This window comes from Centrocercus urophasianus, unplaced genomic scaffold, assembly GCF_019232065.1.
Source record: "Centrocercus urophasianus isolate 14NV4802_14NV808 unplaced genomic scaffold, USGS_Curo_1.0 seq_10, whole genome shotgun sequence".
NCBI lineage: Eukaryota > Metazoa > Chordata > Aves > Galliformes > Phasianidae > Centrocercus > Centrocercus urophasianus.
In genome coordinates this window covers 78,568,707-78,594,892 of record NW_024884142.1, presented here as the reverse complement: position 1 = coordinate 78,594,892, position 26,186 = coordinate 78,568,707, and the positions used below count along the sequence as shown (strand labels likewise).

The following is a 26,186-nucleotide window of genomic DNA, read 5'->3' as shown; positions in this document are numbered from 1 at the left end:
TCCAAAGGAGAAGCTGAATAAACGCTTCAGAAAAATGGAAACACATTGGTATCCCTTGCAGAAAGCAGGTTGTGTGAGCAGGGGAATACAAGGGCAAGGTATCCAGCCATAAAACACATGGTGGAGAATTTCATGTGGAGTCAGAAGGACATAAGAGGTGTTTCAAGGACTGTAAAGTGCAAGTTGCAGTGCAAATGCAGTGTAGGCAGCTGGTTGCCTGGTGCTAGCCCTTGTGGGATTGTGGGAGTCTACTGACACTGGCACCTAATGTGCTGAATTCATCACTTACTAGAAGGCTCAGATCATCAGTAGACTTCAATTCACATTACTGTTTTTAATTTGTTGTGCCTTTATGGTTGTGTATTTTTTTCTAATAATTTTTACTGAAGTACCTGCATAATCCTCAAGCTTGTTTGCTTAGCTTTTAAATTAAACTGCTAAATTCATCAAAGTCTTTGTCATCATTCTGCGAAGGCTTGAATACTTAAGAGTATCCCATTGTGAACTCTGCTTATTTTTTTGATATACTTTTATAGATATTAGGTATATCTATAAAATATATAGTATTTTATGTATATGTTATATGTCATATAACTATATAACTATATAACTATGTGTAGTTGTCTGGACTAAACCAAGTAGAACATACATACAGTTTAAGCTTAACGTATTTTAAAATAATAAGAGTGAGATGTGAGCGTTGAAAGTTTCAAGTTATATCAGTTTAAGACAGCTTGAAATGTTGCATGTATATACAGAATGACAACATAGGGTGTCTTCACCCTTTCTGCAGTTAATGTGTTCTTAGGCATCATGGTGTGAAGATGATGTGCCCATTGCCATTCACATTCTGTAGGGGAGTGTCTTGCAGCCAGCAGTGCGTAGGAGCAGTAATCTTCTGTAGAACTGGAGATGGTGTCTTAATCTGTTAGCCAGAACTGGCTGCAACTGTTGTCTGACCTGATGAATAGCATAAAATAAGAATTGAATTATTAACATGCTTGCTTCTCAAAATCTTTTTTCCTGTCGTGTCTATGTAGACCTATTATAACTGCACTGACTGCTTGTAAGCCCTTGAGCACCATCTCTAGTACTGATTTATTTATTTTTTTTTTAACTGGCATGGTCTTTTTGCATGGTAGGTTTAACATTCTTATTGCTAAAATTGCCCTTTGAATTTTTGCAGGTATATTTCAACATGTCTTGTAGTACTTAAATAGTGCCGAAATTAAAACAGTTGTTGTCTCAATAGATATATCTGAAACTTCAGCATTTGAATATTTTGTAAATTTGAAGTATATAAGCCGTATTGATTAAAAGCCAGTCAAGCTGATTTTTATTGTTGAACTGAAGTTGCAGTAGTAATTGGACAAAGCAATTTGAGTATTTAAACTTGTGAGTTGCCAAATGGCTGCTTCTTGCCAAGTACTCCTCTGTTTAGATGACAAGTCAAGCAGTTCAGATAGCCTCAGTGCAGACACCTGAAAAAGATTCCATGTGTCCAGGCAACGATATTGGAGACTGCTGCCAGAAAAAAAGGTAATGGAAATTTGCTACACTCTGCAGATCCTAGAGATAGTTATTTTGTAGTCTTCAATTTTTTTTCTTAGAAAGCTTCTTTAATATGTTAAAAAAAAAAAAAAAAAGTAGAGCATGATATAGAAATGCAGGGAGCAGTACTGTGTTTCTGTCACAGACAAGCCATCTGTGATCTAAAACCTAACACATACCGTGGATCGAGTAGGATATATGCTGTGATTACAAGTGTAGTGATCATGCTGCAGAACAGCATATCTTGTAGAGTCAGCTGCTTAAGTATCTGATTATAACTGACTTCTTAAAAATGCTTTGAGATGTTCCTCATTTGAAATGATCCATTTAAATGGGTTAAATTAGCAAATTGCTTAATCTGTTTTAGTGAAGAGAGAGTGTAGCATCTTTCTAGGCAGAAAAACCAATCTGAGATGTTTAAGTAGTCTTTACATTTCTAAGTGCTTTGTCACTTATGCTAATGCAGTAGTGTTAATGAAATAGTTTTGTTAATAGACATTAAAAATTTCTTGGTGTGGAAGAGTCAGATGGGGGAAAGAAGGCATGAGGCTCTAAAACTGTGTTTGCAATGCAAAAATAACTATTTTTGATTCCTACTTGAGGGCTTTGGTTTCTATATTAAAGTATTGAATTTGATTTTACTACCTTTGAAAGATTAATATGTGCGGGTGGGCTTTCAGTTGATGGAACAGGTATTTGAATGCTCTGTCCAAGTTTTCTGCTTTGCAGTAACTACTGAAGTGTGTATTGCATAGAAAATGTTAATATAATGATGTATGCTACCGATTTGAATGTTTTGGTGGTTTTATTATGGTGTTGGATGACCTTTGCGTTTAAATCCTTTTGTACGTAAACCTAGAATCGGTAATGGGATGAAGAAAGCCACAAATAGATTCAGATGGTTAAGTACTGTGGCAGAGAATGTGTTCCTCTTGTAACAGGAACATCAGCAGCGTTCAGGCTATTTCTTACCTGCTCTGATGGCTCAGCCCTAGTTCTTGTATGTGAAGGAATACCCTCAGAAGGTGAGGGCAGAGTAAGGGCATCACTTGCACTCTTGTGGAGGGGAGTCCTCCCTCTAACCAACAGTATTGTTTATATTTAAGAAAAAAGCCACTCAAGGTCCCTCGTGAATCTGATACATTTATTTCTCTCATTGCCAATCACATCAACACAAGTGACTTTTTGCTGTGTTTTCTTTATGTGGTGCTAACTGAAGGATTGTTATATTCCAGTCTTCTTGGTCATTTCTCACTCTACTTTTGAAGTTCTCCTAAGTATAGGTGTACTTGTAGCGCCAGTTAAGGCTGTGCGTATTATACGTATAAGGTGGGGAAAAAAACGGATTTGCTGTCAAGATTGTAATTGTGATGGCTTAATTCCCCAGCAGCCAAATGGGATGCTGTTGTGCCTCTGAGAATCCTTTGTAGGATATTTGTGCAAAATATAGGATCTGAACAGAAAGATGTGTTGTAAAAGCAGAGTTTTAACTTTTGCTGTGAGGTGCAGCAGGAATGTAAGCTGTGGCGTTGCAGATAACTAGCTCACTATTACTGTGATGGTTATAGTAGCCAGATTTCACTCCAGATCTTTCTCACTCTAGCTGTTTTCTGGCTTAAAAATAGCTGAAGACTGTTCATTGATGAATTAATCACTATAGTCGTCTGCAGAGTATCTGTTCTTCCACTTGGTGAGCATTTCCTGTGAAATGTTATTAATCCTTTGAAAACTGTCAGGCTTGCTGACTACATCTTACAGCTAGAGTGCCTTCATGCTTTGCAGCTCAAGTCGCCTTTTGAATCCCAGCAATAAGACAGTTATGTCAAGTTTCCATAGCTCTTGATCCTACCATATTTTGAAGCTTCTAACAGTGGGATTTCTTTATTACATAAACGCATGTATTTGATATAGAATCAACTGAGCTGAAAATTGTTGCCTTCTCTGATTTATTTTTTTTTCTGAAAATTGCTTCTGTAAGGATTCTTTATGGCCTTAAGATATTTTCTTGAATGGCTTAGCAAAAAAGGGCCAAGCTGTTTCTGTTTCATAATCAACAGTTTTTATTCCCAAGTTTACTTCAGAATCTAAATAATGCTGTAGTTTACTTACAGCTGGCTTTTGTGCTGGGGGGAAGGTATCACAAACTCTGGATGTTCTTGTTATATTGCTGTAGTAGCTAGAATGGGTGTGACATTCCACTTTTGCACAAAGTGAGGAGTGGTTTAGGGCCCAGAGGACTTTTAAATGGATAGATGTACTTAGTAATGCTCTCAGATGACATGTGTGGCGCCTGCTCTCTGAATGTTTGTCCAGTGCTCAGGCTGTGATTTCTACTTATTTGAAGCAGATGCATGTTTACAGACTTGCAGTAATCCACCTGCAGTGACTGTATTTTTTTAAACATTGATCTGAAGGCCAGATGCTTGCAGAAGCAACAAATAGATGGATAGCTTCAAACTGACTCATTACTGCCTATCAACCTAACTAGCAAGATGGTAATAAATTTGCCTCGTGGGGATACACCATAGCAATGTGTTCAAAAGACTGACGCTTTGCTAAGGGTAAACATGATTCTTAGCTCTGCCTGTGCAAATTGCTGTGCCTAAGCCGGGGCTTGGAATCCCCATCAGGAAGATGGATGTTTGCAGACGTTTTTGCAATTGCCTTTACAATTATAAGTAAATAGATTCAACTTCACATTGAGACAGTGTGAACATGTTTTTTGTCTGTTACTTCTGAATTGCAATGGGTGACATAGTGCATATCTAGAACTTGCACTGTGTCTGTAATGCAGGATATAACACCTACAAAGACTCCTGTAAACTCTTCTCTTGAATGTCCTAGAAACCCCAATAAATGTGTTGACTCAAAGAAGTCTGCTACTTCTGGTTATTTTTTGTAGATTAGAGCTTTTTAATGAAAGCATACTAGCATATAAATGCAATACTTCTTTTGAATGGAAGATCATCTGTTTTCTTTAATCTGATAAATATAAAATACTTGACAATGAAGGCTTTTTATACGCCAGTACTTTTACTGAAGTGTGGTAGATGACCTTTTCCCTGAGTGTTTCCAAAACTGGGTGTTTGAAAAGCTGTTCCAAAGTGTAGGTTGTGTACTCAAGTTCTCAGTTTTAGCAAGGATGACTTTCTGTGTTTGTTCTTCTGCTTGTATCATTCAGCAGAGTCTGATTTGCACATTGACTAGATGAACAGTCTGCTTCAGGCATTCCCTTATAGAAGCATAACCAACTCTATGGCTGAGCAGCAGGGATTAACATGGAAACAGAGATGAGCTGCTGAGAGCAAATATTACTTAAACTGCCACTGTTGCTGAGAAATCTTTGGAGCCATAATGTGAATTTAGTGATGTAAAACTTTCCCAGAAGACAATTAGAGAATTTAGGAATGAAAGACTTGGCATATAAATATGAATCAGAGATTTGCAGAAAAACGTTCAAAATAGCTTTTATAACTATCTTCTGTGAATCAAAAGCGGTGTAGGTTTCTGATGCTGTAAATGAGCTCACTGAAGTAAAAACATAAGTGTGGGCCTAGCTACAACACTGAGCAGTACTGAGCCTTGCTGAGCTTTTGACCAGTGTAAAATCTTGTGCTAGTTGTGTGTTGTTCTCACTGTGAATTCAGACTTGAGTGGTTCAAATGATTAACTTGCAATTAAATTTTGAACAGCCAACTTCAAACTGCTGACCTAAAAAGTCACCAGAACCTTGAGCAAATTTATTTCAAGACTTCTGCACTGTTTAAAAAACAAAACAAAACAAAAAAACCCAACAACCCTGGAACTTTACTTCTAAAATGCGTTGAAAAGATAGTGCTGTACTTTTTTACAAAACCTGCATATTAGTTTTAATTGCGTAAATCACTTAAGTTGCTTAATGCATTAATAAAACAGTTCAAGTTTTTGCTCAGCTTTGATTCACAATGTTGTTGTGTAGAACCAGGAGTCACTCAGCAAATGCAGAGAAAATTCATCATTCTCTTATTATCGAGTATGAGCAGTTTCCCCTATAGGTTGAAAGTCGTACCTTGCCTCAAGTGATAATGCAGACGTTAATTCCTGCTCCTGGCTTTTGTTTGTAGGTTAACAAGGAAATACTGTGTGAACTTGCACAACTAGTTCACTCCCTTGGCATATGTCTTTATTGTACTGTAAAATCAGGTAGCCTAATACCTATATGAAGAGGGGGTGGAGTATTTTACGCTTACTGTATGTTCACAACATGCTATTAAGAAGTTGCAGTATACTGGCAAATCTGCACTGAGCTTTCAGTATTGCTCTTTTCCTTCTCCCCCTGGCATCTTGAACTTCTGTAATACCTTTTACTAACTTCTTCATGACCCACAGCTGGGAGGGTTGATATCAGCAGTGGAAGTATTTGATACCATAAGGTCAGATATGACCCGTGAGATTTCACTTTGTTTTTATTGGTGGTGAGAGAGTAGGTTGGCTGGTTTGTTTTAAAGCAGCAGTAATGTGATTGTCATTAAAGGGTCAGAGTTGTTGCTGGTTGTTAAACAGAATAAAAAATGTTTTTCTGATGCTTCTTTGACCAGAGTCTTGAAATTTGCAAATGACATGGATGATGCAGTGGTTTTTGCTTCTTTTAGTGCTAGGATTCAGCTTGAGGTTCATTAGTACGTTGCTACCAAGTTTAGTTTATATTTAGTAATCAGAAAGACTGATGTGATGCCTATTCTTCTGTATAGTGGTAGGGATCTTCACATTTGTCAGGGTTCTTGCCTACAGAATTTTTTAACGTGCTTGTTGTTGAATGTTGGTTTTAATTTTTTAGCAGTGACAGGAGTTGGACTTGATGATCCTCGTGGTCCCTTCCAACTTGGGATATTCTGTGATTCTTTGATTTACTTGTGATGCATTTGGCTGTTGCTTTCTTCTGAAGAAAACTCTAAAACGTGGTGAAATGAAGCATATTCAGGGGTAAGATACTCTTAGCTCAAAATGGCTCTCTTGGAATCCGTCATAATGTAAGCAGTCTGTCTCGAGGCTAGACGTCACCCTTGTCTAATGAATGTTCTTGCATGCTCTTAGAGTAGTATTGGGAGGAGTGAAGCCTTTTGCTTCTGGGAAGCATAGAGCTTGTATTTCCATCTGCTTCTGTGAGTCAGCCCATTCCAGAGGCGACTGGAGCAGCATTAGAAGGACTGAGATTGCCAAGCACTTCATCACGAAAGCGTCCCGTAGCCTCCTGGTTAAGGAGATCTTCTGGAGATGGGACGCTGTGTGAAGGGAGCTGCCTTGTGGCTGTGTGTTTGGTGATGGCGCCCTGGCTGGTGTACTTAAGGAGAGAGAGTTAGGCTGTTTCTCACAACTTTATGAATCTGTGCCTTTTGAGGCTTTGTCCTGCTGGTGGTTTTGTTGTTGTTGTTTGTATTTTATTCTGAAGTCCTCAGGTACGGTAACAACTTTGCTGGTGAATTTTGTAAGTTATGAGGTGAAGACTTTTGCAGCATAGTCCAGTGCAGCAATTTAGAATATTTGGTGTTTAGTTCTTTCAAAACATTTCTTCGAAGTTCGTTAACGATTTAGTGGATGCTGTTTAAGTCATAGTTTCACAGTACTCAGAACAAATCTGCATAGGCAGCAGCTGCTGGCTCTGCATTTCTGGCACTGGCACTTGCCTGAAACACATTTTCTAAGATGGTTTAGAGAACTAAACTGGCAGAAAATAATTGACATTTTCTGGCTTAGTTTGATTCATTGAACCATCCATCCTGTTGTGGTGCCTAGAGAAAGAATGCTGGGGAAAATAGGGCTTGCAGCAGTGTGACATTACATGCATTGAACTAGCTGAAACCTTACGGCTCTTCCAACAGTAGCAAAGTGTTCCTTCTTTTGTGCATCTTCTTTCTTTTGAGTATCAAGAAAACAAGCACTTTGGATGGCTGAAAAACAGTAGTTGCTGTTTCGAAGGAGCAAACCATAATGAAATGTTGTCATAGCTCCATTTGTCAGTCAGTGTCCTTAAAGTCAAAGCCTGCAGTGTGTCCCTTTTATGCCTCATTCAGCTCAGCAGAGCTGTAATCAGTTCATAATCATCAGTGTTACCATAAAACTTGCCTTTCCCTCATTCCCCCAACAAAAGTGGCTGTTATCCAGATTTGTTCCTGCAGTAGTTCCTTCTACCAATGTACTGTCACAGAAATTTCTGTAAGATGGGTGGTTTGTAAGAGTAAATATGTAGTCTCTGATCCTTAAAGGAACGTGGGCATTTGCATCCTATTGAAAATGATGGATTAGATGCTGAGGTGCGTGTACATCTGAACTGTTGGTTACCTGTTAGTTTTGTGTTTCAAGTTTAATTTATGATCAGTTTTATTGAAACTACTTTTAAAGATGTATCATTATTATTTCTTCAGAGGAGATGTAATACTTTGAAAGAAAAGCAATAAGCTTCGGCTGTGAAACTACTGTGCATTTGTACATCTAAGCAATCATAGTTGGCAAATAAGATGTGCTATACTTGATGGATTTCACTTTTGTCAAACTGTCTACTTGGCCATTTAAGCAGGTGAATAAAATCGAGTAAATAGCAGTTGTGTTAGCAGATATTCAAAAGCTGTTCCTTCAGTAACTGAATTTAGGGACTTGGATGTCAGGTAGTAGGCTAGATGACTTTTAAAGTGGTAGCTTGTGCTGGTGAAGGAAAATGGAGAGAAAAATCTGATTTTATTTTTTTGTTGTTGGTATGAATCCTTAATATGCTGTTTAGAGTGCACTGGAAGATCTTATGACAGCCAGACGTAGCTTTAGTTCAAGCTCTTCTGTTTTTCAGGAATACTGCTTTTTCCTAAATTCATGTACAAATCTGTTGTGTACCATCTGGAGTGGCTAACTACTTCCTTTGTTTCTTTCTAGGAAATACCAAAATAAAGCAGATGTTGTGTCCCATACTGTTATCTCAAGGTTTTGCAAGTCATTCTGTTATGTGCTCCTTGGCAGCAGGAATGTAAACTAATTCTTTCAACACTGAACTAGAACCTTGACAAGGTTGTGATTACAGGTAAGAACAAATTCTGCCTCTTGGAAATTTGTGGAACAGTATAATCACTTGGACTGTGTTTTAATTTGCAACTTTTAATTGACTAAGACTTTCCCATAAATTTGGGAACAGATTGGATAAAAGAATGTATTTTTTCATCTTTAATTGCATTTGAGATTTGCTTAGTCTTATTTTAAATAGGAAGAAAATGCCCTCTCTAGTCCTGTACAATTTACAGTTAGTAAATGAAAATGGAAAGAAAGGTAGTTTATCAGCATCCAAATGTATGCTGTCCCAGAATTTGAGAGAGGTGTTTTCTCACACGAAACTGTCTAGTGGAAGTCAAAGTCGTGAAGTGTTTCACCACAATGAGCTTAAATCAGCTTACTGCCTGTGTAGCTTTTCTTCCCCTCGAGGTTCATATTCCCCTAAACCATCTAATAGTAGCACTACTGCTTAAGTTACCCTTTTAATCAGTTAGGGAAAATTTCTGAATTGTTGTTACAAGCCCACTGTAGCTTCTATTTCTGAGTGACTTGTTTCAAGGGGCAAGGTTGTTGTCATCTTCCAGCTCAGTGAAAATGTTTTGGTTTCTGATTTTCTATCCTGACTTTATCTGACAGACTGAAAAGTGGTGGCAATAACTCTTGTCCCACTATTGAGTTACTATCTTTTCAATTTGTAGGTGGGGAACTAAAAATTTGTGTTATTTTGTTTTGATTTCTTTTTAGAAATGGTAAACGAAATGCTACAGAACTGTGTTAATTAAACATTAAAAAAAAAAACATAGAAAAAACTTCAAACTTCGCACTTTGTTTTTTTCTGAATAATTTAATTCCCCATTTAAACAGGGAGTGCCTGTTTTCAAGACTGTCCATTAAATTGCTTTATTACATATGCTGAATTCTGTAGAATTATGATGAAATTAAAACCTTTTGGTCTTGATTTCACATTTTGGTGTCTCTGACAGGCTAAGTCATTTGCCTTAAAGTTGTTTGCCTGAGATTGTAGTGGCAGGACTGCTGCAGTGGTGGAATGTTGATTGCAGGCAGTCTCGTGTTATACTCAGAAGTTGTGTGATGCAGATATCGGTGATGGGTTTGTGCTAAGGAGGTTGTGCTAATAGTTCTGCTTCTCTAATGAAAGAAAGGTTCAACTGTTTTATGTTTTGAATATGCTTCAATTTTTTGCTTGTTTTTGTTATGTTTCAATTCAGTGTTTGTATTTAATTCACAGTGATGTAACAGATTTAGAAAAGGCACAACTCTTCTTATGTCATAGACTATATTTTTGTTGGGTTGGATGTGTATTCCTCAGATCTATGTGTGTGAATCAACAAGTCACTCCTCAACTAAATTTAAAAGTATATATGTAACTTTTTTTTTTTACTGTGGTTCTGTTTACATGCTGCAAAACAATCACCCTGGTCCTTGCAGACCTGGTTAGGAACAATTATTTGATTATGAGTTAGGTATTCATTTCTACCTTATTCTCATGTAAATACATCTGAAGCCTTTCTTCTCTCATCTCTTTCTGTGCTTGTTCAGTAAGTTATATTGAGAGTATAAACTTGGGATAAGGGAGAACTCATTTTTAGTGACATATTCCTTTGTGCTAATGAGTAAAATGATTGCTTCTATTTTGATACCCATTGTATATTAGCTGTATGGTTGCTCTCTTTCTTTGAAATTTTACATGCTATTTCTTTAATAAAAACCTGTCTGGTGGTATTTTGAGAAGATGCAAAGTTTAATTAAACTCATAAAACAGCTGGTCCTCTGTTGAGCTTAGAGAAGCAACAACATAAAGGCTGTGTAGAAGTACCTAAACATTCTTTAGGGAGGGATCATTTCTGTACTAGGTCAGTGCCTTCTAGTATCCAAAAGCTATGCATCTACCTTTGCTTTGAATCATCTACAGGAAGTGTGACCCAAACGAGAGCAAACGAGCAATTTCAGTAAATGTGAGATACAAGTCTTATTAGCAAACCTACCATAGTATGATCTTAAAGAGGTAAAGAGCAGTCTACTGGGTGGTATGATAATAGCACAGCTTGTTGCAGTTCCTATCAAGGGCAAGAAGTGACTCAAGAGTTGAAAAGCTTACATTGGTCATATCTGATTTAACCATTTCATTCAAGTGCCCATGCACTAAACTCCTACTTCAGGATGGCACAAGGACATGGGTACTGGTTTGCACAAGGGCTATCATGGCTTTCAGACTTGAGCCTCTGATGTTCCCATGGAGTGGTAAAAGCAATAGTGAGTTTATTTTGCACTTGCCTGGGCCTGATATTGCAATACCTGGTGAACTAGCCTGGGTATTTGCATCTTACACACTACTTCTCGTATAGTTAATATGTAACTTAAATAAAGGTGGAGTTTTCCAGATGGCAGTTGAGTTTCCCAGCCTTCATAATATTTAGATGGCTACTCGATAACATCTGAAATTGTTACCTGGAAAACTAAGACCAAGGACATGGAATGAAAGAAGTTTCTATTCTAGAGCATTTGTTACTGAGAAAGATATCTGCATTCCTCTTCAGTAATTTCCTAGCTGAAATGCTAATGTGAACAGACTAGCAATCACAGAATTGTGTGTTGTTAGCTAGGAAGAACTCTACGTGTTTTAAGTTGACACCTGGTCACAGAAGTTCATGGGTGTGACCTCTGCAGTTTATCTTATTGTGATGCTGCACCTAGTGACAAAGGCTTGGTAACTCTAAAATGTATCAGCCTGTGCACCAGACTTTGTACTGTTTGCAGTGATTGCAGAGGTATGTTCCTGTGAAGCTCATCTGGAGCATCTGAGATGTGGTATCTCAACTTTGTACATACCAAACTGCATTCCAGATAAATAAGGGGCTACAGCATGAAAGCGTGCAACTTACCCATGAGAGACGGGCAGTTGTCACATCAACTGAACTTGCTGCAGTTATGTGACTTTGTCCATGTTTTTAGGTACAAAAGAACAAAATATGAACTTAGGAGACTTCTACATGTAGAAGCCACTGTATGTGGTGTATTCACTTGTTATGCTGTGTGTGCTTAGCCTGCAGCTTTTCGTGTGTGTGTAGTTTTACTTCACACCAGTTTTTAAACTTAGATTCTCAAGAGTTACAAAGTTATGCAAGAGTGGGCATAATTTAAATAGGTTTTGAGCTGCAAATGCCATGCAGCTGGCTTCTAGAGGTACTCATCTTTTCTTACCCTGTGCCTTGATGACTGGTCCCGCCAAGAGGCAAATGAAGGCTTTTCTAGCTTCTTACTTCAAGATGTTTTGTGGTTTGTTGTTTTTTTTTGTTGTTGTTGTTGTTCCCAAATCTCAAAACACAGTTCTTGGCTTCCTAGTGCTTCTCTACTTAGCTTTACTGTATTTTTTCAGTAGCTTAGTTATATGTACCCTGTACCTAATTCTGCATGTACTCCAGAGATTAAACTCCAGTGTTTCAATATAATAATCTGATTATTTACATGCATTACATGAATGATGGCAACTTTAGAACCACGCTTTTTTGGTGTATCAAGTCATCTAAAATTTATCTGTCAGGTGGAACACAAGTGTGTGTGTGTGCCTGAAGTTACAATCTTGCTAAAAAGGTGATAGGTCCTAACCTAACTCCTGGTGTGCCTTTTTACACAATCCCACAGTCTTTCCTACTGGAGTTTATTCCTGCATTGGATCTGCTGTCTGAGCTGCTGGCTTCAAAATTCACTGCAGTCAAAGTCACAGGGTTCTAAAATTAAATTAAAGCTAATTTTGCACCTCTTTAGTGAAACAGTTTAAATAGCAACAGCAAAAACGTCTCAGCCAGCAGTTCTGAAAGAAAGGAAATTGCTGGCACAAAGTAGTGGGGAATAGCTGAAGCATAGCAAATTATGTTTTCAGGTATTTCTGTGGACATTGGGAACAGATGTAAATCCACAGCATTAAATACTACTTGTGATTGTTTATTCTTTCAAACTACCTTGAAAAGTAACTAAAGCGTATTTTGCAATCTTACCTCTTTGTTTTAAGTGGCTGATTCAAAAACAGTTTGCTTCCTTTGTGCATTTCTTTGTTCGCTCCCTTCACCCCCTCATCCCAATAAAGTTACATAAATTCATTTCAGAGTTTCAGCTGCAGATTCTAGGTATATATCCTATTTGCTCAGGGACATGATTTAGTGGAGGGTGTCTAGAGTTAAGGTAGCATGGTTAGGTTGCCGTTGGACTTGATGATCTTTAAGGTCTTTTCCAACCTGAGCAATTCCATGATTCTATGATCCTAACTGATGATTGCACTAACTAGGCAAATTTTGAGTATCCTGGTTTAAAAGCCTATTGGAGTTGTTTCGTATAACCTTGGTGGGAGAAGTTTTTGATGGTAAATTTTGTAGAAGTGTTATATTAAAGATTTATCTTGATATTGCATTTCTTTATATCAGTATGAAATGAATCTTTGGTCAGGTATGCTGCCAGGATCTTTCCTCACTTGACCAGCAGCTGCTTCTGGCTACAGTCGATTTAAAAACAAACAAAAACTCCATAGTGATTGGTCACATTACAGTCAATCACTGTTTTTCCTTGTAAAATATTCAGGTCTCATTCTCAACAGTTCAACTCTGCCAGTACTTAGAAACTGTGTTGCACTAACTGAAGTTACAGTAGCTGCTACTGCCAGACTTCAAGTAGAGCTATTGCTCAAAATTTCAGTAGCTCTTGGCCTAACTTTGCCTAATGTAAATTTATGTAGTGCCTGTGTTTTTTGAGTTCAGTAAGTAAAAAGGGATCCCAAGCTTTCTGTCATTGAAAATAGAGAATTACTGCTTGCATTCCCTGTAAGATTTGGATGAAGTAGAAAACATGAGAGACAGGTAAATGTTTGGAGTTAAGATAAATAAGTCTTGGATTAGGTTTTCACCCCAGGAAAGGCGTATCAACTTCTACTGACAGCACTGAACTCTCTTGGAAATGTCTTAGCTATTGATATAAAACTAGAGATGAAGACTGTAAGAGAGCTGGAGTTACTGCCAGAGCAGCATATTGCTGAGCTTCCTTTGAAGGCCTTCCAAAGACTACTGTTAGTGATTAATTGGCACTTATCAGGTGGTGATAGTGGTGGTGGTGTTTTTTTTTCCTTCCTAGAAGTGAGAGAATTACTGCAAGGAAGGGAATCCTAGGTTTCCATTCTTGGTCTGAAGAATGCGTACTGTTTTTAAAAAAGTTAGTCACCATTTCTTTGCTCACTAAAACGGTTTATTTCTTCAGCTGATCTTCAAAGCAGCTGCTGCTTTATTATAGCCTGCCTAATAGAAACTGATAAAAAGAGGTCTTGTGTGTGCTTGGTGTCTTCTTTATGACCAGCCATAAGCTGGATACCTAGCCTTAATGTTGTCTTACTAATTATAAGTCAATCTCAACATCCTTTATTATTTGTAGTTTTAAAAAGTATTTGTAACATTAAAAAGTATGTTTAGAATATTTAAAAATAAGTTCTTTTTTTTAATTATTCCTTCTGACCTGTAAGAAATGAAGCTACTTACAGAATAGATAAAACTAGGATGTGCAACATGTGCTTTGATTCTTTTTTTACGTTGTGTGTGTGTGTGTGTCTACATGTATATGGTTAATGCTGTGGTCACTAGCTTTTGGAATTAGATGAGTTTTGATCTTTACACAACTGTGCGTAGGTGTCTCCAAAAGTAATGCCTCCTATTTATTTCTGTGGAAACTACAACAGATAGAAAGAGAACAGTAATACCATTTAATAGGTAAATACCATTTAATTGACAGCTACAAAGTGCTATTTTTCAACACCACCGTTAGCTGTGCATTTTTACCAGAAATGAACAGGAGCCTACATGCTGTGCTCGTGGGAAATGCACCAGTGGAGGTGACCCGCTGTCACCGTTGCACTGTTCAGATGTCTCCATCCTTGTTGTGCAAGCATCAATGAATGTCAGTGGTGCAGTTTTTTCCACACAGAGGAATTTGATGTCAAACCTTTGCTTCTTACACACTTCCATGTCAGACACCAATTTGTCAGCCTGCTGCAGTCTGTCACATAGTAACAACATGTAATGGAATATTGTTGGGAAGGTTCAGCCTCTGCTGCTGTACTACCAGCACTTACCTCTGACATTGTTGGCCTACATAATCAAATAGGAGGCATTACTTTCAAAGCATTAAGTCAAATGGTTTGAGAACATTATATGCTGATTTGAAGTCAGTCTTGTTTTTTGTATTAGATGTCCCAGTTAATTGTCACTTGAATTTTAAAAGTCTGAGAACTGTTTTCCTGTTTATTTGGAGTAAAAACAAATTGACATTAACTTTTGAGTGTGTTTTCATGATAACTTGGTTTTACTGTAGATTCTGCAGCTGGAGATGTGCGCCTTGTTTAAATGGAGTGCTCATATTGGAGCATGTGCAGGGCTTAGGATATCTTCTTCAGTGTCACATGATTTTTCTTTTTTTTTTAATGGCTCCTTCAGACAATTTACTGAGTACAAGACTTGTGTTATAACATCAGACTTCCTGATTGCGGAATATTGGTACTTAGAGATAATCAGCTATTATACATTTGTAGGTGTGAATGATTTACAGCTGTGATAGTATCTCAGAACCAAGCTAGACGGGAATGTTTGCACAGCCTACTGTATGCAAAACCTTAATTTCTAGCTAATTGTTGAAGAAAAGTTTCCATAGAAAATCTTTCTAGACTTGGAATCTGATTGTTGTTTTATTCCACGCCTCTGAGAGGCTCTTCAGAACAGATAATTTCAAGACTTGAACTTAGAATATAACGTGGTACTTGAATATAAGAGCTCTCTGAATTCTGGTATTTCTCAGTTGATTTTACTTTCTTTACCTTTTTCTTTATGATGTTCGTAGCTTGTTAGAAAACCACAGTAGTCCTTCTGCATAATATTAATAGCACTTGAATCAAAGAACATTAAACATGAATTAAGAAAGACGGTAAAATTACACTTTTTAAGCCAGATGAAGAGTTGCTTCAGTGTTTGGGGAAATTTGAAAGTTTTTATTGATAGAGAGTTCAAAAGATTTATAGCTGGTGTGCAAAGTCTTAGTCTATGCAGTAAGTCCTCAGTCCTTTTCTTGGAGGCCACTGGAGCAGAGAGATGGCGTGAAGTTTGGGTTGACTGCACAGCAGTTCTAAGGTTACCCTGGCAGTATGGAGTGAGGAATCCAGTTTCTCCTCCTGTCAGAGTAAGCTGAAAATGTCTTTAATGGAGGGGAATGAAAGTGCTAAAGAATTCTTAACCTCTCTTTCTGACCTAGAAACTAATTCTGAAACCAGTTCATAATGACTGCAGGCTTGGCATGTGCTAGTGTATGAGACACCTTGTGACTGACTAGCTCAGGATCAGTAGTGACAGAATTATCTCAGATTTTTTGCTGGGTGGCTACAGCCAGTCAGTCACTAAGAGATTCATGGGGCAGACGTCATTGTTAGTGTGATTGGAAGTTGTCTCAGTTTCTGAAGTTCTCAGAAAGGTAGTATGGAACTTGTGGATTAAAGAGTATGTTCCTGCTTGTAAAGTGGAAGTTGGTTTATCAGGCCTAAGTAGAAAGGCCTGGTCTTGTATAGCTGAGGAAATCAGAAGTCTTCAGAAAACTCGCTTATGGATACCTGAATTTTACCTGCAAGCTTACTCTCTAAGGACACTTCTTATGTATTTTGAAGCAGATCTTCTCCAAATGTTGATGAACTAACTTTCTGTGGAAAGCTTTTTTTTCTTGTAGATAGCATATCTATTTTAATTGAATGTGTTTTAAAATCAAGATCAATGCATTTATTAACTTAAAAATTCATAATTTAAGACAGTATTGTGACATTTTTTCTTGGATTAAAGTGCAGTTGGCTTCTTGAGTAGATTTTGACAGAGAATGGCAAAATTAGCAGGGCTTTAAAAGTATGCGAACTGTGCCATCACTGTGCATTCATATGGAGAGCTTTTTGCACGTTTTAATTCTGATGAATAGGTCTTAAAAAGAAACAGAACATGAAACAAAACACACCCACACAAAAAAAGCAAACAAGAGTCTGTAAGTTCCCACTGCATTAATGTAATCTGTTAATTACTCTTCCCTTTATAGCTGTTGATTTTTACATTTGCGTGTTTTATAACTACTTCTTTAATGAAGAAAGCAGAGGGAGAAGAAAACTGACACTGAACTTATATAGAATGGTGGCTTTGTAAATAAGATTTTTCTTCTCTGTTTTCCAGATTCAATATTGCATAAACATGGGTGCATTTTTGGATAAGCCAAAAACTGAAAAACATAATGCTCATGGTGCAGGGAATGGCTTGCGTTACGGCCTCAGCAGTATGCAGGGATGGAGAGTGGAAATGGAAGATGCTCACACAGCTGTTGTAGGTATTCCCCATGGCTTAGAGGACTGGTCCTTTTTTGCTGTCTATGATGGTCATGCAGGATCTCGTGTTGCAAATTATTGCTCCACACACTTGCTAGAACACATCACTAACAATGAAGACTTTAGGGCAGCAGAAAAACCTGGATCTGCTCTTGAACCTTCAGTGGAAAATGTTAAGAGTGGAATCAGAACTGGCTTTTTGAAAATTGATGAGTATATGCGCAATTTCTCAGACCTCAGAAATGGGATGGACAGAAGTGGCTCAACAGCAGTGGGAGTTATGATTTCACCTGAGCATGTGTACTTTATCAATTGCGGTGATTCACGTGCTGTTCTCTATAGGAATGGACAAGTCTGTTTTTCAACACAGGATCACAAACCTTGCAACCCGAGGGAGAAAGAGCGAATCCAGAATGCAGGCGGCAGTGTAATGATTCAGCGTGTCAATGGTTCATTGGCAGTTTCTCGAGCTCTGGGGGACTATGACTACAAATGTGTTGATGGTAAAGGCCCTACAGAACAACTTGTTTCTCCAGAGCCTGAGGTTTGTGAAATTTTAAGGGCAGAAGAAGATGAGTTTATCATCTTGGCATGTGATGGAATCTGGGATGTAATGAGCAACGAAGAGCTCTGTGAATTTGTTAAGTCTAGACTTGAAGTATCAGATGACCTGGAAAAAGTGTGCAATTGGGTAGTGGACACTTGTTTACATAAGGTATGTAACTGTTTTCTCCAAGCAGATGTTCTAATTCTGTCTTCTATTCAGACAGGTGTAATGTTAACAGTCTAATCTTCCTTTTTTCCTTTTTCTTTCCCTCAAACTTCAGTGCCAGTTTGACTGTGTGTCTTTGAAGAATATACAACCTCATCCTCTGAGAGACAATAGCAATTGCAAAAATACAACTTTAGTGTAATTTTTGCATATAGATCCAGCTCTAAATTTGTTTCACTTTTTAAAATGATTTTTTCAAAAGGTCATTAAGAAGGAATCGATTCTGTGACAGCTCTCTGATTTTCATTGCTTTTCTCAGTTGAGCAGTTGCTCTCCTTTGCATAGAGTGTGTGCTTGTACTGTCTTTTCTGTACTCAGCTAATTGTGTGAGCTCATATGAAGAAAAACTACTTGGATACAAGAGTTTGCTTGCACTCTTTGAGTTTGTTAGGAGCTATTGCACGTTGGTCTGCGTATCTTCCTTAGATTCACCATTTCCAAGCATGCCTTGAGAAGTGCAGCTTTTACTATTGCATATAAAGGCAATAGACCAAACAGGCAGTTCTGAGAAATTTTAACAATGAAGGGTAAGTAGTTTCTTTCAGTAAAGCCGTATGCTGTATAATTGGATTAAATACTTTGGATTTTCTGATCAGGTACCTGTCTAGCCTCGTTAATGGCTTGTCCTTTTAGTACACTTTCAGTAAACTGACCTCTGACCTTTTGCTTATTTTTTTTTTTGAAGTTTTGATCTGTTCAAGGCATGATGAGATTAGAATACAGTCTTGTCTTCAGAATGTGAAGTATTATATGCTGTTTTAAAATATATATATATATTATCTGCTGGAACAGGCTGCCCAGAGAGGTTGTGGATGCTCCGTCCCTAGAGGTGTTCAAGGCCAGATTGGATGGACCCAGGGCAGCCTGGTCTATATTAAATGGGGAGGTTGGTGGCCCTGCACGTGGCAGGGGGGTTGGAGATTCATGATCCTCGAGGTCCCTTTCGACCCTGGCCATTCTGTGATTCTCTTATTCTATGATTCTGTGATATATATATATATGCTTGATACAGGAAAGGAATGTGGGCGTGTGTACTTTTGAAGGAATTTATTATCGTATCAGATTCCTAGTTGATTTCCTCAGGAGATCAAGTTATCTTAAAGGATAGGAACTACTTAGTAGGTTGATGTTGCAGCAACTAAATTTCTGGCTGAGTTTGGATGAGGAGGAGCTATTTAAATTATGATTTCATATTTAGTACAAGAGTAGAGAATCATAAAGGAAAAAAGACAGCTTATATTTCAAACTAGGTTTAGTTTTTATTGAATGTCCTTGTAGGATAATTGGACGCAGATGTGTTTTTATATTTAGCAATGGATTGTAATTTTGAAAAAAGACCAGGAGAGAACTATTGAAGCTTACAAGTGAAGAACTGGCATTCAAGTTGGTACCTGAAAAAGCTCTTGGCTAATAATGCTGTGAGTACAAGATAGTCTGTGAGATCAGATTGACCATGCTAAGTGAATTCTTATTTTGTAATTTGTCTCTTTTTCTTAAGGTGCAATGTATGTGACAGAGATGCTTTCTGATAAGCATGCTTTTATGAATGTTCTCAGACTGATGTAAATTACTAGCTGGAGCTAACTATTCCAGTAGTTCAGAATAAATATGCTGCATTTCATTTTCCAACATGATTTTGTTAATTTGGGTTGAGGCTAACGTTAAATGACGGTATAAATGTCTTACCAGTTGTCTTACATCTTTTTCTACAGTTCTTATTTTGTTCAAAAAGTTGTATTTTTTTGACAACTTAGATAAATGCCTGAAGTATTTTCAACTTAAACACTAAATGGAAAGTAGAATGAGTAAAATTCAATTTCAGCGAATAGATTAGTTGAGAGAGAAGTTCTTATTAATCAAAGTTCTGTCGTATTGCAAGGCTTCATTTTCCCAGTTAGATCTAGAGTACCGTACTTGAAACAAGTGAAAATATGACTGGTGAAGGAAAATCTAAAAAGCTTAACTGTTTGTTTTTTTCCCTTTGTCACGTAGGGGAGTCGTGATAACATGAGTATTGTACTAGTTTGTCTTTCAAATGCTCCTAAGGTCTCAGATGAGGCAGTGAAAAAAGATGCAGAATTGGATAAGCACTTGGAATCACGGGTTGAAGGTAAGAAATCCATTTTGTTCATTAGAAATACTTTCGTAGCCTTCTTGAGCATGAAAGCAAAAACAAACAAAAGCCCTGTAAGCTGCTGTGGTGCTACAATCAGGAAAAACGTCAAGAAAGAAGTTATAAGGCACATGCTTACATGTGTTTTCTTAATGTAAACTTGAGCCTTTCACCTCTGTCTTTACAAGACAGTATGCAACCACTGACCTTGCAGAGGCTTGTGTTATCTAATAAAATAGTGGTATTGTTAATGTTTTGCTTATGAAATATCATTAAAGGGATATTTGTGGTATTTGTTTTGCATCACTTTTTGTGAAAGCTTGGCAGAAAAATGTTCAGTTCTTCATTAAAGGATTCACAGCTGGCAAGTTGTTTGACCACTTCTGTTAAACACAGTTCTGAGTTTATTGTAAAATATCAGTTTTAAAGATAACTTGTGTAAACTTTTACAGATAACTGATCCAAATTCCTTTGAATGAAAGACCTTCATATCATTTTATATCATCCTTTTGGATTCTGAATGCTTGAAATATAAGTGTATGTGTTTGTGAATAAAAGTTGTTTAATCCTGTAGAATTTTCATGGAGGAGTAAACTTGGTCACTAACCTGTTCAGTTATTAATTTCATTAATTTACTGGTTTTACTTATCCCAAGTGTTGAATGCAGCATCTTCCCTTTAGCAGAAACAGTTAAAGGAAAGGTAGCTCAATTGAGAATGAGAGACTAGCACTTGTATATTTTTTCCTTTTCTACCATGTTCTGTCCATGTGTTGGCAGAACTGACATTTGAACAGACTTTCAGACTGCTGTTTCTAATTAAAAATCTTTTTATCATCAGTTAAGGCTGTTCCGAGGTCTGGCGTGATGGTTGTGTGTAGCAGCTTCTAGGTCTGTTTCACTGTTGGTTTACATAGTGACCCAGATATAGTTGAGTTTGGTAGAATTGACTGAAGTTCATTGTAGATGCTGAAAGTTTATGTTTTCATAACACTGATTGTATATTGGGGTAAGCTTTTGTGGAGGCAACTCAGGCATGGAAAGAACTATTCCTGGAACAGTTTGTCTTGATGTTACAAATGTGACTGGGCTAATACTGTGAAATAGCATCATTAGAGAGAAATGGTCTAAAGAGGTTTTGAAAACCTTGTTGCTATGAATTTTTCAACTTCTGTAACCTCATCAGAAGAGCACTGAGGAAATGTCATGTGTTTATGTATAATGTAGCTTATTAACTCAGCTGCTGGATCTGTCACGACAGCACTTTTTCTGAAGAGCGTGCTGGCTGAGGAAGGAAGTTGAGAGGATTTGAATCCTTTGACTTCTTTCAAGACTAGATTAGAGTGTTCTTGATTACTACTCTATTCAGTTTTAACTATACTTTATAGAGGTGGTCTCTGTTTGGACAATGAGTTATGCAGCTGCCTTAGATGTGTTTGTGCTAGGTGTTGAGTGACTGCTGTATTGCAGTACTGCTGTCTTGTTGGTGCTTTTGTGTTCCTAATGAGAAGTGCAATATCAGCAGTCTGCAGAACTGTTCAGCAATGGCCCATGAGACTTCAAACTTAGGACTTAAGATTTTTGAGACTTCGGTGCCTTCCTACTGGTTCTGACCTGCAATCTTGGGACTGTAACAAGGTCTCTGTGACATAGATCAGGTCTCTGGAGGGTGTCTGCCTGAGCTTGAACATTTTTATTTTTTTTTAAAAGAAAGCATGCCTAACAAAATTTTTTTCGACGTGGTTCCTGGATCTTTGTTGGCAGCCAGGCATGGAGTCTATAATCTGTAGAGGTAAAATGCTAATTTCCTTCTACTAAAAGTCAAAAGCATTTGAATAGGATTACTAATACAGGACTCCAGAGCTATCACATGGGTAATAGATTCTACCCTTGTTTTTCATGTTGGTTTTATTAAAATCTGAGACCCGCTGGCTTTTCAATACTCTGTAATGGGTAGATATGTAAAGGACTGATTGGACCTACTTATTAGAAAATAGTTCATATTCAAATAAGTAGGACTGAGTATGAATGAGAAGTAATCCTGCACTTTAGATCTAAGGAGTTCAGGAAAATTGTGTGTGTGTACATATCAGAGCAAACAGTGACACAAATAGAACAAAAACAAATGAAGAACGCTACAGCTCACTCATAACTTTTCATAACACTAATTCAGTGTAGAATGCAACAGTTTGCTAAAAGATGTCTGCTGTCATTGTAACCTGATGGCCATGGATGCCTGTCAGTTTTGCCACTTAGGAACAAGGATTCTTTGTTACTAGCTTTAATGCTATAAATGACATTTACTGTAGAGATTGTATTTAATTTTCATCTCAGAGAAACAACTGTACTCGTGTTCTTTGTCTAGGTAAGATTTTATTAGTCGTATGTAACCAAACGAGGTACACTTAGAATTATTTTTTTTCTTGTTTATGTTCCAGGTATGTAGACAGTTGATGTAAGAAACCTTAATCTTTGAAAATCTATGAGAAGACCTTCAGGCCATAACATAGTTACCTTTGAATGTGCTGGTGTTGTGTATGGTTTCTTCCTCCCCATTCCACATGTGGTTTAGATGGGATCTAAATTGAAATGGCTTATGTATTTCTTTTTTCTTTTGAGATCATTGAGATCTAATGGTCACTTCAAATGTGACCTTTAGACGCATTTCTCAGACCTTGGCTTACATCCCAGACTTTCTTGATGATTCTAGTTAAGATAAGTAACTATTATCTTCCTGTGTCTGAACAAGAGTACACGAGCTGTTAATAGGCTCTGGGTGAGAGCCAGGAGCAGTTACCTTTGCTGTCAGCAGTTAGGTGTGCACATGGTGCTTATGGAGTTAGCATTCCTGACTTGTTGGTGGCTCCTCTCTCAATTTGCAGATGGTTGAAAAATACTTAGGACTACAGTGTATTTTGTTGCTTTTGTGAGTAAATGATAAGATTAATAGTAAAGCTATTAAGTAACTTCAAGTTAGATCATCTGAATGAACTGTGGAAATGATGTAAGAAGCACTGTTTACTAATAATTAGGCATTACTGTTACATGGTAGAGTTACTGCTCTGATGATCAAAAAAAGTCTTAGCAGAGATGTATTTTAACCACGTTGTCACATGTAACTAATATTATACACACCAAACATAAGATGGAGACTTTGGAATCTGAATTCATGCAGAGCCATTCTGAATGTAGTTTGAAATGATAGTTCAGCATTAGTAGTCAATAGAAATTAGAAGTCATAGAAATTGCTTTGAGGACTGAATTTCTGTTGCTTCAGCTATTCTTGATTGTTTCTCTTACTTGAGTTCCCTGTGTTATTCTGTGTTCAGCTGATTGGACAGAATGCAAGATCTTCAAATGTTAAGTATTTAGCAAGGAAGAGTGCTAGTATATTTGAGGGAGTTCTATCAAGAATCACGGAAAGGAAAGGGAGCAGCCTGGAAAAATTTGAAATTGTTACCTCTATCTTTTCTAAAATAATTATTTGCGTTCTTAAATTCTACAAAATTGTCATTTTGACATAGTCTCTTTAATAGGAAAAAAAAAGCTATTAAACTATGGGGTTTTTTTTGTGTTATATTTGTGCCTTGAGTATTATTAGTCCGGAAAAGTTGTAGAGAAGCTTGAACAAAACACTACAAACAACCAAATTGCATAGTGGAGAATCATTTAGAAAGAAGTTGGATTCCTAAAAAATAAATAAATAAAATGCCAGTCCTCTTTCAAGGTTCACATAGTGAGCAGAAGTGTTTTTCACTGAAAGAAAAAAGAACTAAAGCATTAGAATAGTTAGGAAAAATATGTAAGGTATGAATATCTTATCAGTGGGTGGGTGTTCTTCATGAATGTACACAGTTCAACACAGTATTTTTCTGTTCCCTATTGATTCTTAGATTTCAAGCTGATGGAACTATCCCATCAAAGCCTTAAAACAGCAGGTTTTTCTCTGCTCTGATACAGGCATTTTCAGGTTTGGCTTAGAGTAAAAGGCATTGTTTGAGGAATGCTTTCCTTGTTTTTGTTTGATGGCTTTCATATATATATATACATATATCTATCTGTGCTCAAAAGCAGTTAAATACTTGCATATATAATTTTTGTAGTCTGTTTATACACATGTATAAACGTGTATAGGATGCTGAGATCATGTGCATTGATAAAATGTTAATAGTTCTGTCCAGTCTTTGCAGAGTTATCAAAACAAACAAAAAACCTTTAAAATAAGACCAGGAGATCTTTTTGAGACTTATAATGAAAGAACTATGTGCTAAAGCTGTTCTGCTAACTTGGTTCTTTTATGTCAATGGTGTGTGTGTAATTGCATTCCTAAGTTGTAAGTTTCAAAGGGTGTTTTGAAGTACTTGATAACTTGTTATCAAGTAACTTACGACAATGGCTTGTTCTGAGTTGCTTACTTGGTTAATTTCCAAAGTGATGCAATTGTGTTGGGTGGTAAAGTTGTGCTAGGTCAACCTTTTCTCACTGTCTTACTGTCGCTTTCAAGTGCTATTTTCTGTTTTGTTTTCATCTGTTTTTTTAGAGATCCACAGATGGCTCACAGTAAGAGAATACTAGGCACAGAAGTTGATACTCTGATATGTTTTGATTTATTTTAGAGGATGTATCAGACATGGAGATTTAAAAAAAAGACAAAGGGGGGGGAAAAAAACAGCCAGCCTTTCAAATCGTAAATAGAGGCACTTGTTCAATGTAAACTTATAGCTTTAATTGACTTGACTTTAATTTAACTGAGTTGACTACTCAGTTAATTTTGTTGGTTAGTGCGTTTTGTGTGTGGAATATACACTATATATAACTGTCCAGCACTGGATCAATGTAGAACAGTGAATTCCTTCCTATGTCATTATCGTGGATCTAGAGGTGGATGAAGTGTTGAGATGTAAAAGGCAGTTGTAGTTCTGTCTGGTTGGGGATGTAGTCTTTGAGGAAAAATATGCATTTGTATAAAATTCCCTTAAGGATAGAGAGACCTTACAGAAAGATCTTAACAAATTGGACTGCTGGGCAGTCATGAATCAAGTTTAACTTGAGCAAGTGCCAGGTAGGGCACTTGGGATGGAGCAACCATGGATATTTGTATAGAATGGTGTGCAAGAGGCTAGAGAAAAGGGATCTGTGGGTTCTGATAGGCAGCAAGTGTGCCCTGGCCACACAAAGGGCCAACTGTGCCCTTGGGTGTCCCAGGCCCAGTACTGCCACTGGGCAAGGGGAGGGGTGGTCCAGCTGTGCTCTGTGCTGCGTGGCCTCACCTCCAGCAACGGGTGCAGCTTTGGGTAGTACAGTGTAAGGGCATAAAGCTATTAGAGAGTATCCAAAGGAGAGCTACAGAGATGGTGAAGTGTCTTGGAGGGCAAGGCATGTGAGGAGCAGCTGAACTTACTGTGTTTGCTAAGGAGCTGAGAGGAAGCCTCATGGCAGCTGCAGCTCCTCACAGGGAGCGGAGGGCAGCGCTGAGCTCTGCTGTGTGTGACAACAACAGGGCCCAAAGGAACAGCATGGACCTGTGTCAGGGGAGGGGCAGCTGGGGGTTAGGGACAGGGTCTGCACCAGAGGGCAGTGGGCATGGAACAGACTGCCCAGGGCAGTGGGCACAGTCCCGAGCTCAAGGAGCATCTGAACAGTACTCTCAGAAATAGTGTTTGAATTTTGGGATTGGACTCGGTGATACTTACGTGTCTCTTCCAAGTTAAGATATTCTGTGAATCTGGAAACTAGAATGGCTTTTCATTGAAACTTTCTATAGGCTTATATCTGTGTCAAAAGAGCTTTGTCAAAAGTATTTTAGGAATAAAGTAGTAGACTTGCTTTGTAGTGAACTCCAATGGATTTCAGTATATGATAGCATCAGGAAATAATTCTTCAGGTGTCTATGCTAGCAATAGAAATGAAAAAGATCCTGCAGACATGTTTTGCATATTCAGGGTAAAAAAAAAAAAAAAAAAAAAAAACCAAAAAATTGCAGTGTTACTCTCAACATCGTTGAAAAGGTGAAAACCTTGTAAATGCATGTAAATTTGTTTTCTTTCTCTTGCAATCCTTATCAAACAAATGAGTGCTGCTTTGGAAGTAATGCCTCCTATTTTGCAGTGTTGGCCCATGTTATGTCAAAGACGGATGTTGGTGGTACAGCAGTAGAGGTTGAACCTTCCCAGCAATATAGCCTTATGTTTTGTTGCTGTGTGACAGATGTCAGCAGAGGGGCAGTCTGACAAGATAGCATCTGACATGGAAGTGAATATGAAGCAAGGGTGTGTCACTGAATTTCTCCATGCGGAAAAAAATTGCACCCATTGATATTCACTGATGCTTGCTGAACATTTATGGA

At 37.7% G+C, this 26,186-nt stretch overlaps 1 protein-coding gene across 7 annotated transcripts in view; it reads left to right on the top strand.

Annotated features, from left to right (window-relative positions):
• The window catches only part of PPM1B (protein phosphatase, Mg2+/Mn2+ dependent 1B), a 53,783-nt gene that overhangs the window by 15,359 nt on the left and 12,238 nt on the right, over positions 1–26,186 (top strand). For 4 of the 7 annotated variants that reach the window (XM_042831353.1, XM_042831264.1, XM_042831111.1 and 1 more), the window contains 3 exons: positions 8,452–8,596; positions 16,809–17,672; positions 19,722–19,839. In XM_042831353.1, coding sequence (XP_042687287.1) covers positions 16,827–17,672; positions 19,722–19,839 — 964 coding nt within the window. In that variant the 5' untranslated portion in view covers positions 8,452–8,596; positions 16,809–16,826. Of the gene's footprint in view, positions 1–6,367; positions 6,514–8,451; positions 8,597–16,808; positions 17,673–18,705; positions 19,148–19,721; positions 19,840–26,186 lie in introns of those variants that run through there. The other 3 variants (XM_042831439.1, XM_042831188.1, XM_042831531.1) reach the window with 3 other exon arrangements.